This window comes from Podarcis liolepis (genome assembly GCF_965112155.1).
Source record: "Podarcis liolepis genome assembly, chromosome: 2".
Taxonomy (NCBI): Eukaryota; Metazoa; Chordata; class Lepidosauria; order Squamata; family Lacertidae; genus Podarcis; species Podarcis liolepis.
The window spans coordinates 100,593,754-100,609,976 of NC_139555.1; the positions used below are offsets into that span (position 1 = coordinate 100,593,754).

The 16,223-nt window shown below is 46.2% G+C and overlaps 1 protein-coding gene across 2 annotated transcripts in view; it reads left to right on the top strand.

Annotated features, from left to right (window-relative positions):
• The window catches only part of PRICKLE2 (prickle planar cell polarity protein 2), a 259,498-nt gene that overhangs the window by 192,648 nt on the left and 50,627 nt on the right, over window positions 1–16,223 (top strand). For both annotated transcript variants that reach the window (XM_083491472.1, XM_083491473.1), the window contains one exon: window positions 4,797–4,910. In XM_083491472.1, the coding sequence (XP_083347598.1) occupies window positions 4,797–4,910 (114 nt within the window). The remainder of the gene's footprint in view (window positions 1–4,796; window positions 4,911–16,223) is intronic.

The window sequence follows — 16,223 nt, forward strand, 5'->3', positions numbered from 1 at the left end:
ACTGTGGTTAACTAAAAGTGGAAACAAAATTTTCCGAGCTCCTGTGTCTGTCTGCAGTTGTGGGCTGGATAAAGGCGAATAAACTTGAGTTTAAACACTGGTAGGAGAGAGGCCCTCTGGATGAATGGCTCTCATGTCATTTAACTGAACTGGATGGGGTTGCAGCCTTTGGTATAAGCTGTTTCAGGACGGACTATCTTCTGTCCAGGGACTAAGCTAACTGTGGTGCCAGTGGGATGTACCCCCACCCCAAAGCAAATACTCCTTTGGAAGAGGATTTTCTTTGGAACTGCAGCTGGGGGAGAAAGGGTTAATTTCCTCATCTACTCCTGCTCTGATCCCATTAGTTATCAGCTGCTCCCCCCTCCCGCAGCTGATGCAATTTGCATATTTATTTATTTATTTTAAAAAACCTGCTTGTTACATACACAAAGACAAATTTAACATTGTGTGTACTTTGCCCCTGAGGAACCATTTATTTCCTAGGCTTGCTTTCTCTGCTCCCCCACAATTCCATCTTGTCAGCCTTCTGTGCTTTGAAACGGAATTGCTGTCAGATGTTGAAATCCTCCTTCCACAAACTTGAATGAATTTCAGACTGAGCAGAATGGGAGCATCAGGCAAATCCATCTTCCTTCTGAGTCCCCTCTAGACACATCCCACTAGGCTGCCGCCTTCCTCGTAAGCAGTTGCTGTGACGCAGCCTACCGCATTGTGCCAACGTAGCATCCTATCCAGCAAGCATGTTTTGTAATGAGACACTGGTACTAAGTGTGTCCTGTAATAGGAACACTATGTGAGGCACAGAAAATCTTGTTCTCCAGTCCCGAGTATCCCCCCCCCCCTTTCACTGATTTCAACAGTGCTTTCTTCAAATTGCATTTAGGAATAGAACCTGAGAGTTTATTTACGCAAACCCTGGCTTTTCAGGCCCTAGTCTGACACTCTAACCGCTGCACCAGACTGCCTCTCTACTGCCTCTCAGTAAGGTTTATGATAGGTTTATAACCAAGGCTTCCTTTGTGGCCTTGTGTACCTGCACCAGTAACTGTAGAAGGAAGATTCCTCTCTGTTGGTTCTCCTGGACCTCACGTTTGTTTTTGATACCACGAGTCATGCTGCCCCTTCAGGACTAGCTGGCTGGATTGGGGTTGAGAACCCCTATTCTGTTTTCAGGTATAGTCTAGCCTAGAGGGCAGGTACCAGAAGAGTCTAGTGCTCAGGGACAACTGTTTATCTCGTTGGTCTTTGGCTGTAAACAGAACAAATTAAAAGCCTGCTTGAATTAAGCAGTACATTTTGCTCTATTCAGCCTGGAGCTGTTTGGCCAGTTTTAATCTATTTAAAAGATTATTCTGTACATGTTTTTCTTTATAATCCATTGTTAAGACAAGCAGATGGTAAGGAAAGGAGATGGAAAGGGTTAGCGGGCATTAATATCACTGAGAGAAGCATCAAGGATTTAAAAGCATTTTGGAAGTGGAAGTGCAATGGGCAGGTGGTGAAATGCGCCCATACTTTCTAGGTGATGATACTGAATGCCGAAGGTGACGTATCACCTGTGGGAGCAATTGAGGTGGACGTGCTCTGGGATTCTCTCTTGGCTGGAGCCCAGTTTTACAGCCCAAGGAGAACATGCATTGATTTTGAAGGATGGTAAAAGCGAAAGCTTCTGAAAATCCACTTAATGATGACATTCACGATTTGCCTGCAGAGCAAGGAGTTGAATCCAAAGGAGTCGGTGCTTTCTTTGGGGTTTACCTGAATGGCGTCTTTCTTGGATCTGATCCAAATCTCCTTAACAGTCCCTGGTTCGTTTCAGGTGACGAGGTGCAGGTCAGGACCTGCTGTCTCAGTTTTGGGTTGGTTTTCGTTTCCCAAAGTCATTTGCCCATCCCTGCAGAGCTATTTCTTTAATCTGATGGGAGATAGCTCCGACAGACCTCCTGACATGAAATGGAAGACTTCCCAGAGGAAATGCTTGAAAGCGTTGTGCTCTAGTTTTTCCTGTGCCATGGCCAGAAAACAAATATCTACGAACACGATAAACTGATTGCCATTTAGACTTATTATCTCCTCCTTTCTATGCTCTGGGTCTTTACAGCTTATTACCTTGGGGACAAGCGTGACATAATTTGGCAGCCAGTCAAGAATAAATTACTTGTGGATTCACACAGTTTCAAGGGCGTCCTGGGCACGGATGCTCAATAGCAGAAAATCAGCAGTGCTGTATCTACAGAGCACAGAGGCAGTTAGCGATCGACAGGGGCATTTGATTGCTAAATGCAGACATTCAGAAATCAACTGATGATTGTGGTGGAGAAAAGGAGTAATCGGAGACCTGGCTTGAGATTTCAACCACCCAAGTTACAGGCTGCTCAGGCAAGCTTTGGTTCGGTTAGTCTTCCCTAACTTGGTTGTATCGCCTTCCTTCGTGTTCAGCTTAATGAACTGCATGTTCAGGGACCAGGTGAAGGATGCGCTATAAATGCAAAGTAAGTGGTGCTGAGATTTTATTTGTAACCATTTAGTTGGTGGCTTTTAAGACTTCTGGTTGGAGATTCCTTGGCTGAACAAATTGGTTGCTCATAATATAGAGTGGGGGCATAGTCGTGGATTCGTTGCATAAACTTTCTTTGCAGTTCTGGGCTTCATTCAAAGCATCTCTTTCTGTGATGCATGCAAATGATGTAATGGGGTTGGGCATGTCAAATAAACGCTGCAGCTTCAATGTGAGTGCATTATGTGGCTGTTTTCAGGCTGGCGTAGATGATGGAGAGCTATCCTGTAGTATGAGCTGTCTCTCCTTCCTGTTACTGTGTTGGGGGTGATAGTTCTGAGAAACCTAATTTCTACCTCCCCCCGGTTAAAATCTAAGATGGTAGGGACAGAGCACGTTACAGCCTCATCCCATACACATTTGCTTAAAACTGCTTAGTGCAAGGATTGTTGTGATCCCATACATATTATTCACATCCCTGTGAGGTTTGTTTTGATTAATTTACTTAAATTATATCCCACTGCACACTCAAAAACAAAAAAGGCCCTCAACAGGCAACAACACTTAAAAAGCAATCAGATGCCTTCTATATAAAAACTGCCAATTAAAAGTTGTTGTTCTTTAAACCCCAACATAAATAACAATTACAAGTTCATAGCAGAGGATTGCAATAAAGCATCATTTAAGTCCGGAATGAAATTGACATTCACAAATGTTTGCTGGAGCAGCATTACCTCCTAACACCCAAGCAAGCCCCTCTAGGGAGGGAGTATTGCACCAAGGGCCCTCCATCGAAATGCCATGCCTCTCATTCCCGCTGGCTTCACATCACCCAGTGCTGGCGTTTAGAGAGCAGGCCTTCTTCTGATGGCTTTACGAGCAAAGAGAGGCTCATAGGACAATGAAGCGTTTTCTGAGGTGCTTTGGGCTAGAACATTCCTGGTGCAGGCGTGGAGACTCTCAATGTGGCAATGATGAGCCCCTTGCTAGGAGGGACCATAGCTTCGTGGTAGAGACCGTGGCTTGCATGCAGACAGTCCCAGGTTCTTTCTCTGGCACCCCCAATTAATTAAAGGAACATATAGCAAATGATGTGAAAAATCATTGTCTGACACCCCAAAGAGTTGCTGCCCATTGGAATCGGCACAGTTGAAGAGGCTGTACAAATCGCACCATTCCTCCAGCGTTGTCATGGGACGTGATGGTGGTGCTTGTCTTTCTGAGGATACGATACCTCCAAAATGGTGTCACATTCTTGCCACACACACACACGGCAGGGAAGATGTCCTGGCAGCCGGTTGTTAAGTTTCAGAAGGGGCAACCTGGCACAGAACCTTTGAGGCAAGCCATTGGGTTGTTTGAGTGACAGGATTTTCCGTTGGACGTCAGTTGAGCTCCTCTGAGTGTGGCATGATCCGGAAAAGAAGGTGGAGAGCAATCCCCAGCTTCCACATTCTGAACCGTGTTCCCTCAGATCAAGTAGACGGGGCTGTTTGTACTCGGCGTTACTTGCCGCTCGCTGTTTCCGCCTTACAAACATCGCATCGGAATGATCACAGAAGGTGATGCTGCGCTGTAGCTGGTCTCCGGGAAGAACTAGGCTGCTTTGTTAGGCCTATAGCTGCAGCGGAAGTGTGTGCCCATCATCAACGCACGTACGAGAAATGGGATCTCTTGGGACCCGGCCTTGTTGCACTGCACCTTGTGCTGCACTCTTCATGTTTGTTTTTAATTACACACTCTGAGACTTAAAGGGAGAACCCAGCCTTCCGACAGATTTTATCTGCTGATTATTTTCACAAATTGTTACAGAAAAGGCCTTGGGGGCTGGAGTGTAGGTGGAGGCTCAGTTACCCAGTCATAGATTGGATGCCAAGGGGGAGCGTCTTAACCTACGCTCACAAAGGCAGGTGCTGACAGATCCTCCTAGCCAAGGGAAACATGCTTACATTCTGGAGAGTGACAGAGAAAACGGTAAAGTACGACCTTGGCGGGTTAGCTTTAGACCGAAAACAGACTGCTCTCCCCTCGCCCTCCGCCCTCGCTCTTGCTTTGACCCTCTTCCAAACAAATTTCGGTTTCTGTCAGATAAAGAGCATTTGCCTTTGTCCTAAGGAAAGTTTGTTGCTTTTCTGTTTTGTTTTGGGGTTTTTTTTAAATAGCTGCAGGTCTTTGGTAATCTCGAGTGCCACTGCTCAGAGCGTTTGATTCTCTGTGTCTTGTCAGTCGAAAGCAAAACAAAAACAAAAACGAAGCCAAGACATTGTACTGCAGTCCCCCTTTTTCTAACCTATAGGTTCATCAGTACTACAGCTGCCTCCCAGAAGACAAAGTGCCCTACGTGAACAGCCCAGGGGAGAAAGCCCGTATCAAACAGCTCCTTCACCAGCTGCCGCCACACGACAATGAGGTGAGTCATTTAGAAATAATTGGGGAAACATTGGCTTAGTGCACACCGCAGGGGACTGGGCCATCTTTCTGATGTCGCTGTTGCGTGCAGCAATTAGCCAGTTAACCAAGTCTCTGGCAAAGGATTTGTTAAAGGATTGTTTTGCAAAAGCTCTCTGGGTTTTTAAAAATGTTTTCCTCACTTTGCCCCCTCCCTACCACTCTCAGTGCTGGCTGATGAATTACTTGGCAGAGACCCTGCCCTCTGTACTTGTTCTCAGTAGAATAGAAAGGGAAACAGTCCTTATATTTTATCTAGAAATGCATATTTATGCAATGCCTATTTAGAGTCTAGATGTCCTATTACTTACGTTTATCTCTCCAATATTTCATGCTTTTGCTTTGACTGAGAATTGCAGTTTCCAACTTTTATTTTCCTGGAAAACACATATTTTGTGGTGAGAGATGTTGATAGTTTTTTATACATAAAAATAATGAAACCGTTTGGGCTCAGACTCACAGATAAACTGGCCTGGCTCTCAGTGTAAATGACATACTCTTAAATTGTAACTATAGGTACAATAAACACTTCTCTCTGTGCGGAATTGTTGCTGCTGTAGGTTAAAATACTACTAGATAAAAGAGCATATATTTCTCACGCGGTTGCTAAAATATTAAGTTTTCTGCTTTTGTATTGAATTGAAGAACTGAAACATGCAGGCTTTTTGTTGCATCTGACTGTGAGGTTATATATGATAGCAAAAAGTAAATTTTTAAATGTTGTCTTTGGGACACATTCAAATGGGTTGCTTGCACCACATCTGCAACTTGCCACTGTGAGGAGCCACTTGCTTAGCCTTTGTCAACCTGGTTCCCCCTAGAAGATTTGGGCTGCATCTCTCACCATCCCTATCCATTGATCATGCTGGCTGGGGCTGATGGGAGTTGTGGTCAAAAAAATTATCCAGAGGGCACCAGGTTGTTAACCACTGACTTACTAAGCTACATAAGGCATGAAATGCATATTTGCATCTAACATAACAGGGTTTTTTTTAAAAAAAATGCAAATGCACCAGTGGGGAGTTTAACCCTTTCCTCCTCTCCTGCTGTCCTGAAAAAATAGTTCTACTTCTGCATTTTATGTTGTGCCCCTCTTAGGGATTGGTTCCCCCCCCCCTTTGGATTCCACAGCAAGCAACTGCTGCCCTGGCGACAACATTTGCTGCTTCACAGAAGAGTATTTAAAACTCACAGCTCTTCCTCTCCACTGGAAAAGGACATGGGGAGCTGTGTTCAGCATACCGTATTTTTTGCTCTATAAGACTCACTTTTTCCCTCCTAAAAAGTAAGGGGAAATGTGTGTGCGTCTTATGGAGCGAATGCAGGCTGCGCAGCTATCCCAGAAGCCAGAACAGCAAGAGGGATTGCTGCTTTCACTGCGCAGCGTTCCCTCTTGCTGTTCTGGCTTCTGAGATTCAGAATATTTTTTTTCTTGTTTTCCTCCTCCAAAAACTAGGCACGTCTTGTGATCTGGTGCGTCTTAGAGAGCGAAATATACGGTATTTTGAGTTAACTAAAGCCATAGGACGGGGCCTTACATCCATACCAAAAACTTCCAAAGCCAGACAAAAAAACCCACACTGCTTCCTGATACTTAGACACCCCAGAAGTCTCTACTCACAGTTGAGCATTGTTTGGAAGACTGACTTAGCTTATCCTTGTTAAGAATACTACCAGCACCTTAAGTGGTTTTCAGATGATTACTAAATCGCATGCAAGAGAATGGACACCCATAGAGAAAGCTCAGTCCCCAAATCTGCCTTTCAACCTGGTGCCCTCCCATCAGCACCAGCTAGGTGATGGTTAGAGATAATAGGAGTTGAAGTTCAAAACAGCTGGAGGGCACAAAGTTGGGGAAGGCTGCTTTAAATCTTTGGACTCACAGCTGTCCATGGAGGTGCAGGTTAAATCTGTGTCCAGGGCAGCTGTCTACCAGCTCCATCTGGTACGCAGGCTGAGACCCTACCTGCCTGCAGACTGTCTTGCCAGAGTGGTGCATGCTCTAGTTATCTCCTGCTTGGACTACTGCAATGCGCTCTATGTGGGGCTACCTTTGAAGGTGACTCGGAAACTGCAATTAATCCAGAATGCGGCAGCTAGACTGGTGACTGGGAGTGGCCGCCGAGACCATATAACACCGGTCCTGAAAGATATTCATTGGCTCCCAGTATGTTTCCGAGCACAATTCAAAGTGTTGGTGCTGACCTTTAAAGCCCTAAACGGCCTCAGCCCAGTATACCTGAAGGAGCTTCTCCACCCCCATTGTTCAGCCTGGACACTGAGGTCCAGTGAGAGCCTTCTGGCGGTTCCCTCACTGCGAGAAGTGAGGTTACAAGGAACCACACAGAGGACTTTTTGGTAGTGGCACCTGCCCTATGGAATGCCCTCCCAGCAGATGTCAAGTCAATAAGCAACTATTTTACTTTTAAAAGACAACTGAAGGTGGTCCTGTTTAGGGAAGTTTTTAATGTTTGATGCTGTACCGCCTCTCCCCATATGATCTGACCTGGACTCTGTGATCATCATCTGAGAACTTTCTCCATATGCCTCCTCTACAAGAGGCCCAGAGGGTAGCAACACGAGACTGGGCCTTTTTTGTGATGGCTCCCTGTTTCTCTAATGCTCTCCCCAGGAAGGCTTGCCTGGCACCTTTGATACATACCTTTAGGTACCATAACCTTCCTCTATAACCAGGCCTTTGGCTGATTAAACATTCTATGGCCTTTTAAATGTATTTGTGGGAGAGGAGTCATTGATTTGATTTTGATTTTTTGTTACATATTTTGTGTCTGTTTTTATGTTGTAAATCATCCTGTGATCTTTGGATGAAGGGCAGTATACAAATTCACTAAATAATAATAATAACAATTAGTAGGCCACAATGTAACACTCTTGTTGTGTGGTGAGACATAGTTTTTCTTGTCAGGGGGTAATTTTAGCTTCTGTGAAGGTTCTGAAGAAATTGGAAATGGAGTGGAGAGATGATTTCTCTCAAAACCCAATCCTCACTTGGCTTGACAAAATGAAAACCGCCTGTGATCCAAAGGACCAATTATTCCGTTGTTGTATTTATATAATTATTTTTTGCATATTACAGTATTGCAAATCCGGATTGTGTTAATGCCTGTGTTTGCAAATGGACTTGATTCATGGTCCTCTTCTTGAAGTTCCCATAACTTTGTCAGTGTGTTGGGTTGCCCTGGCTGTGTTATAGTTAGCTACTAATGTTCGCTAGTACCATGAGCGTGTGAGGTTAAAAAAACCAAAAAAAAAACCAAACTTCTGGTAGCCTATCAAATGTACTATGCTGTGAAGCTGAGACATGTTTGTTTTCGTTTCAAAAAGCTGTTAACAGAATTGTAAAATCCTGCTGCTGGAAGAGACTCAAAAGACATTAAATACCTCCCTTCAAGTAAGATCCTCCCACTGTAGAATTGGAGTCTAGACTAAGGCCCAGGGATGGAGACTGAAGTTCAAGCAAAGATGTTCCAAGGCGATAAATACTCTTGGAATTGAGTTTTAACTCATCAATAGTCTTAAAAGCTGCCAACTACAAATGAGTCCAGAGACAGGCGGGTCTCCCAATATAGAAAGGGGTGGCTGTAAAATTAGGCAAGGTGTGAAGAAAGCAAATAGAGAGAAGCTTTACTCCCTCATCCAAAAGTGACTGGCTGGAGCCTCAAGGAAAACAAAGGGGAGTATTTCTCCATACAAGCCATACTTAATTCATGGAATTCACTGCTGCAAGATGTCACAATGGCCACTAGTTGAAGATGGCTTCAGATAAATTGATAACAGGATGTTGATCAATGACTACTGATCACAATGGTTATGTGCAGCTTCTAGGTTGGGGCAATAGCAGTAGAGGGCTGTTGGCTTCATGTCCCTTTTGTGGTGTTTATACACTTCTGAAATGAATGCCTTGCAGTGCTGCAAATGTGTGCTCAATCCCAGTCCCTGGTCGTGCTTGAGAGCAGTTTTCTCCAAGCTGGTGACCCCCAGGGCAGTGCTGGCTGGGGCTGATAGAAGTTTTGCTCCAAAATATATGTAGGGCACCAGGTTGGCCTTCATCCCAAGCTCCCTAGTTAGGGGGCATGGCTGGGTTCCCCCTTCCCTTTGGGTAATTCTGCCCTTTAATTATTCTTTATTTTCATATCTTTGCTTTGTGTGAGTCTACAGGCCTAGACTCATGTTAGGAGCATCACTTTAGCTGGTCCATAATATTTAACTGAGGAAATAATTTATTCCTGCTCTGAAATAAGGTGATCATTTAAGGAGAGAGTCCTGTCTGATGATATGTTTTTATAATGCCCTTATTATATTGTCAGGTTTATATTTTATCCCTTTCCTAAAATGGCATTTGCCTTTTTCAGGGCTGGCATATCCTGGATCAATGTTTCATTCAGCTATTCACTATGCCCCCAAGATTTACTTGTTTGTTTATTTAAAAGCATTTATATACCACTTCATATTTCAAAAAACTAACTGATCCAGTTCCTGGCCAATCACTGCCATCTCAGGCTGCCCAAAGTTAGGATTTTTTGACTCGATGTGCTGAGTTTGCATTGAGTTGTATTTGACATGTTCATGCCACCTTGGACAGATATTTTTGGAGCTCTTCACAATCTCTTCCTCTTATCTCATGTTCAGGGGTTTTTGATGAGGGACATTTATCAAAAGCTTTTTGAAACCCCAAGAGCACAATGCGTCCACAATCCAGAGCATGACGCAATCCAGTGCCTGACCCAAGCCTCCTTTCTTGAGCTTCTGCGAGAGAGAGAAAAGTTCATACCATCTAATGCCCAGAGGAAAGATGGAAGAGAAAGCATTTCTAGAACACAGTGGCCCATAACTACATAAGAATTTCCAAATTCTCTAGAAAGAAAGATGCTTGATTCCTTTGGGAGAGGGATACCTACAGAATATCTGTATTCCTTTTGTGCAGAGATTTGCTTCTGTAGAAGTTCTGTAGAACTCAGAAGCACTTGATTGAACAAAAAAGAATAAGCCCTGTAAAATAAGTCCTTTAAAATCTTTCTATCTCTTCACGGGAATCAGTTAAGAGATCCATCCCCACAATTGTTCTTGGGACTGCTTGCCAGAATTCTACACTGTTTAGGAAATGAATTTTTTATCTCCAGTCTGAATTTATAAATGCTCTCTTCCCATTAGTATATTAATCCTTAACCGTATTGATGTCTTTGGTATTTTTCTAGAAGAAAAGTCCTGGCTGGAGCAGATGTAGCTCTCTTTCTACCCCTGCTTATAATTTTTAACAGCTAATTTACAGGTCTGGCATAACTAGTGCAGCAAATTAGCTCCTCCTACCTCACCTATGGGACGCGGGTGGCGCTGTGGGTTAAGCCACAGAGCCTAGGACTTGCTGATCAGAGGGTCAGCGGTTCAAATCCCTGCAACGAGGTGAACTCCCGTTGCTTGGTCCCTGCTCCTGCCAACCTAGCAATTCGAAAGCACGTCAAAGTGAAAGTAGATAAATAGGTACCACTCCGGCGGGAAGGTAAACAGCGTTTCCGTGCGCTGCTCTGGTTCACCAGAAGAGGCTTAGTCATGCTGGCCACATGACCCGGAAGCTGTACGCCGGCTCCCTCGGCCAATAAAGCAAGATGAGCGCTGCAACCCCAGAGTCGGTCACAACTGGACCTAATGGTCATGGGTCCCTTTACCTTTACCTCACCTATAATCTTTTTATTGTCCACTCTGGCTTCTTTAATCCAGATACAATACAGGAATACAAAAATTGAGAAGCAGGATCAGAGACTTCTATACGAACAGAAAGCATATGACAGGAATAGAGATCGAGCAGGCTTTGGAAAACACAGCTTACTCTTGGGTTCATATATACAAGTCTTACATTTTATCTCCCAAACAAACATCACAGCCCAGGCAACCCAGTCTTTAACTCCCCTGGAAAATATAATTTATTCTGCTGATCCATTGGGCAAGGGTATCATTTCTTTAATTTACAGCTCATTAACCAATTTTTCTTACAGACCTTTAAATGCTCTCAATCTCCACTGGGAGAGAGATTTGAATGATACTCTAAACGAGCCTTGCTGGAACAGAATCTGGCAGAAATTCCCTTTTCAATTTTATTCAGCTAAACTTAGGGGAAACACACAAGAGCTAACCCATAGATGGTATTTGCATCCTGTACTACTCAATAAAATCAGTTGCACTCTCCCAACAACTGGCTGGAGAAACTGTTAAAATGTAGCTTCATTTTTCCACATGTGGTGGACTTGTCAAAAATTTTGTATATTTTGGGATAACTTTTTTGTGAAATGAGTATGAAAACTAAACAACAGGTACATCTCGACCTCAGCGTTGCTTTATTATCTATATTTGAAGGAGATTATGAAGAATTATCATGTAAAAAGCTTATATTACAATTAATAACAGCTGCTTGCTTGATGTTGCCAGTAACTTGAATGTTATCTGAAATGTGGCTGAATCAAATCTGGGACGTGGCACTGTTGGACAAACTGACTGGAAAACTAGGTGAACAAGGAATAAACAAATCAAAAGATGCTTTCCAAAACACATGGTTCGACTTTATTTCGTATGTTTGTACAAAAGAGCATGGCTATCAACCACCAGTGACTCGCAGCAAGCTATGGACAGATGCACATCTTTTAGCATATTGGGCAACAGTGTGATGCAGCAGCAAACAAAGCAATGCTATTCTAGGCTGCATCAACAAAAGTATAGTGTCCAGATTGAGGGAAGTTATAGTACCGCTCTATTCTGCCTTGGTCAGACCACACCTGGAATACTGTGTCCAGTTCTGGGCACCAGAAGGATGTTGACAAGCTGGAACCTGTGCAAGATGATCCAGGGTCTGGAAACCAAGCCGTCTGAGGAACGGTTGAAGGAGATGGGCAAGAGGAGACTTGAGAGGAGATATGATAACCATCGTCAAATATCTTAAGGGCTGTCACATGGAAGATGGAGCAAGCTTGTTTTCTCCTGCTTTGGAGGGCAGGACTCAAAACAACAGTGGTTTTAAGTTACAAGAAAGGTGATTCCAACTAAACACCAGGAAGAACTTTCTGACAGGGGAATGGACTCCCTCAGGAGGTGGTGGACTCTCCTTCCTTGGAAGTTTTTAGCAGAGGTTGGACAGCCATCTGTCATGGATGCTTTAGTTAATATTCCTGCATCGCAGGGGGTTGGACTAGATCAGGCTTCCTGAACCTTGGCCCTCCAGATGTTTTTGGCCTACAACTCCCATGATCCCTAGCAGGACCAGTGGTCAGGGATGATGGGAATTGTAGTCTCAAAACATCTGGAGGGCCAAGGCTGAGGAAGCCTGGACTAGATGACCCTTGGGTCCCTTCCAGCCCTATGATTCTAGTAGGATGACTTTCAAACTATAGTTTTTCTATGTAATATGAATCTGTTCTTCCATGCGGGGTGTGGGGAGAGTTGATTGGATGTTCTGTATAATACCAGTAAAAGATAAATACACCATTTTTTTAAATGCAGGGTGTGGCATTGCCAAATTGCAAAATGCAGCCAAGTATATACATAACCCTCTGGAAGGCTTATAAGCCAAGGGCATGAGGACAACAGCAATCCTGTGTATCTGGAGTTCAGAGGTCCATTGCCCCCTGAAGATGAATGTTTCATGTAGCATCTTTGGTTGACAGGAATGGCTTCCCTGAGTGAAGCTGGTGTTGGGTAGGTAGACAGAGCTTCACGTGGGTGGAGCCAAAAGGAGGTTATGGCGGGAGTGACTTTTCTGTGGTTTTCCATTTCATTCCCAGATAGCTCAGTTGGTTAGAGCATGGTGCTGATAACACCAAGGCTGCAGGTTCGGTCCCTGTATGGGACATATCCCTGCATTGCAGGGGGTTGGACTAAATGATCCTCAGGATCCCTTCCAACTCTATTATTCTATTATTCCCGCTCCCCTAATTTTTCCACGAGGGAGCACTCAGCATTCTGTGGCCACTGGGCATGCTCAGTCCTAATAGTGTTGGGTTTGGGTTTGCCCACCAACCTTAGGGTTTCCTCCCTTTCTAAAGTTTATCTTTGTACTTCTGCAAATGCTGGCATTCCCCAAGCCTCCTGACCCCTCCCTCTTTCCTGCAGGCATTGTCAATTTCGACTCCTTAAGGGTTTGCCGCTTGGAGAATGAGTTTGCTGTTAGTTATATATGATTATAATAAATCACACTGTTACTTTTCTTCAGGCAGGGCCTTCAGGCTCTTACATCACTTGTGCCAGAATTCTGCACCTGAAGCATGATCCTGTTTTTTAAAATTTTAGATTATTTTAAATGCGTTACTCGAGAAGGTGTTTTCAAAAGCATCGTGCAGTCTGGGACCACTCTAGTTAAAATTTAAAAACAAAACAGAATGGGAGGTGAAAACCCAAGGGCGCTCAGGTGATCTTTTACATATGGCCTGTTGGCACTTCAAATTTGCAGTCCATTGAATTATTTTCCAAGGGCTGAAAAAGGGTTTGTCTGTGTCTCCCTTTCAATGACTTGGGTTTTGCCCTGAGAAATTGTAGTGTGCATTTTAAACATTTGAAGGCAAGGCGGCCGGCGGAGGGGAGGCCTTTTAATCATCCTGACAACATCTTGTTGGTCTTGGCTTAAGCCTGAGCCCAGTTTCAGTGAACAAGCAAGCAAATAGTTATTGTTAAGTTGTGGGTTGACATAGCAGCCGGCACAGCGATTTCTTCAAGTAGCTCTTTATTGTGGTAAGCTGGAATAAAACTGACTGAGAACAGCTCAGCCGGCCTGTATTTATAGGCAGCCGGCTGTCAACATTGTAACCACCACAGCCCAGAGTTCCCGCCTAAAATAACTGCCGCGGACCTGAGTGAAAACTATCTACAGACCTGAGTGAAAACTATATACAGTATCCCCCTGTTGGCCCAGGGTGAAACTACACTACATAACACCCCTCCCCACCGAGATAAGGCGTTAGTTACAATCGTAATGGTTTCCTTATATACAGCACTACGCGTAATGGTTCAAATAAGCACAAAAGCATATCGGTTACATTTCCCATACTTAGACCAACAGTGATACCTGTCCAACAACATAGTCCTTTAAATACGTTGGGCGCTTGGAAACTCTGCCAGACCGCCGGGGACTGGTAGCCAAGTCCGGAGGGCCACACAGTTCTCGCTGAGGCTGTGGTGCGACCCTAGGTGGCGTTGGAACCAACTCCCCTGGATCCGCTGCTGTGGGTGGAGCCTCCGCAAGTGGAGTGGTCTGAGTCTGTTCAGAAACGGCTTGGTTCGGCTCCACGCTGGCAGTTCGCGAGGGAGGTGTAGGTGGGGCCTCGCCATCTGTACGTGTCTCTTCTGGAGCCGCAAGCGCAGTTGGGGGCACCTCGGTAGTGTCCAAGTCCCCAACCCTGCGCCTAAGCTGGTCTATGTGCCGTCGCCACAAGCGTCCGTCTTCGAGTGCCACCTGGTACGAGCGAGGTCCAGTGACTCCCACTACTGTGGCTGGCACCCAAGGGATGTCCCCCACATAGTTCCGGGCAAAGACCTGGTTTCCTGGGACAAATGACCGTGGTGCGTTGGCACAGCCTGGGGGTTCAGCCACGGCAAAGTCTGGGTGTAGCCGGTCGAGCGGTGACCTGAGGCGGCGGCCCATAAGCAGTTCAGCAGGACTCCTCCCTGTGGCCGCATGAGGGGTGATGTGTTGCACGAACAAGTATTCGGCGACCCGCTCATGCCAGTCTCCCCGGTCCAGGCGCGCCAGTGCCTCTTTTGTCGAGCGCACCATTCTTTCCGCTTGCCCGTTGCTGGATGGATGAAAGGGTGCCGTTAGGGCATGGCGGATGCCCAGTCCCAAAAGATACCGCTCAAACGTGCCTGACGTGAACTGCGGTCCGTTGTCAGAGACAAGGACATCAGGACACCCATGCGTTGCAAACAGGCCTCGCAGCACCCGGATGACAGCTTCGGTAGTGGTGGAGGGCATCAGGGCGACCTCCAGCCATTTGGAATAGGCGTCCACCACTACCATAAAGGTCCGGCCGTGAAAAGGACCAGCCAGATCGATGTGCACCCTCGACCAGGGTGTCTTTGGCGTCTCCCAGGTGTGTCCCTTAGCTGCCGGTGGTGCAGGCCTCGACTCCTGGCACGCTTGACAGGCGGACACCCAGGCAGTGATGGCATCGTCCATATTAGGCCACCAGACGTAACACCGAGCCAACGCCTTCATTTTGACAATTCCCGGGTGGCCAACGTGCAGAGCCTCCAGGACGCGCTGACGGAGTCCCTGGGGAATCACGACGCGGTCTCCCCACAGCAGGCAGCCGCGATGAGCTGAGAGTTCATGTTGTCTGGTTGCGAAGGGCTGGAACTCCGATGCAAAAGGCCCTTGTGGCCACCCCCTCCACACCCAGTTGAGCACCCGGCTGATGGTGCGATCCTGGGCAGATGCGGAGGCCACAGTGGCAGCCGATACAGGCGCTGCCGGAAGATCCTCAATCAGAAGGAGCGATGAAGCTGGAGCCGGGTCTTCCACAAATGCTGGAAGAGGGCAACGGCTGAGGGCGTCGGCATGGCCCATCGATTTTCCCGGGCGATGGATGAGCCGGTAGTGGTAGGCAGCCAGGAAAACAGTCCATCGCAGCATGCGTGGTGAGAGGACCGGTGGAGTTGGACGATCACCGGCGAGGAGGCCCAGGAGTGGCTTGTGGTCAGTGATGAGGTCAAAAGTCCTGCCATAGAGGTATTCATGGAACCTCTTCACTCCAGCCACAAGTGCCAATGCCTCCTTGTCGAGCTGGCTGTAATTCCGTTCCGTCGGAGATAGTGTCCTGGAAAAGTAGGCGAGCGGTGCTTCTCTTCCATCTGGAAAACGGTGACTAAGGACAGCACCGATGCCAAAAGGTGAGGCGTCGCAGGCAAGGACCAGCGGCCTGGATTCACTGTACTGTACCAGCACACTGTCTGAAGAAAGGAGAGCCTTGACCGCGTTGAAGGCCGCCGTCTCCCGATGACCCCAGGCCCAAGGCGTCTTAGTGCTAAGGAGTCGGTGAAGAGGCTCAGCCACTGTGGCTTTGTGGGGCAGGAACATGTTATAAAAGTTCAGCAGCCCCAGGAATGCCTGCAACTCCGTTTTGTTCTTTGGGGTGGGGGCCTGCTGGATAGCGCGGATCTTGGATGTGGTTGGATGAAGACCAGAGGCATCGATAAGATAGCCCAGGAACTCTACCTGTGGAACGGCGATCTGGCACTTCTCCCTCTTTACCTTGAGCCCGGCCTCCTGGAACCTGGT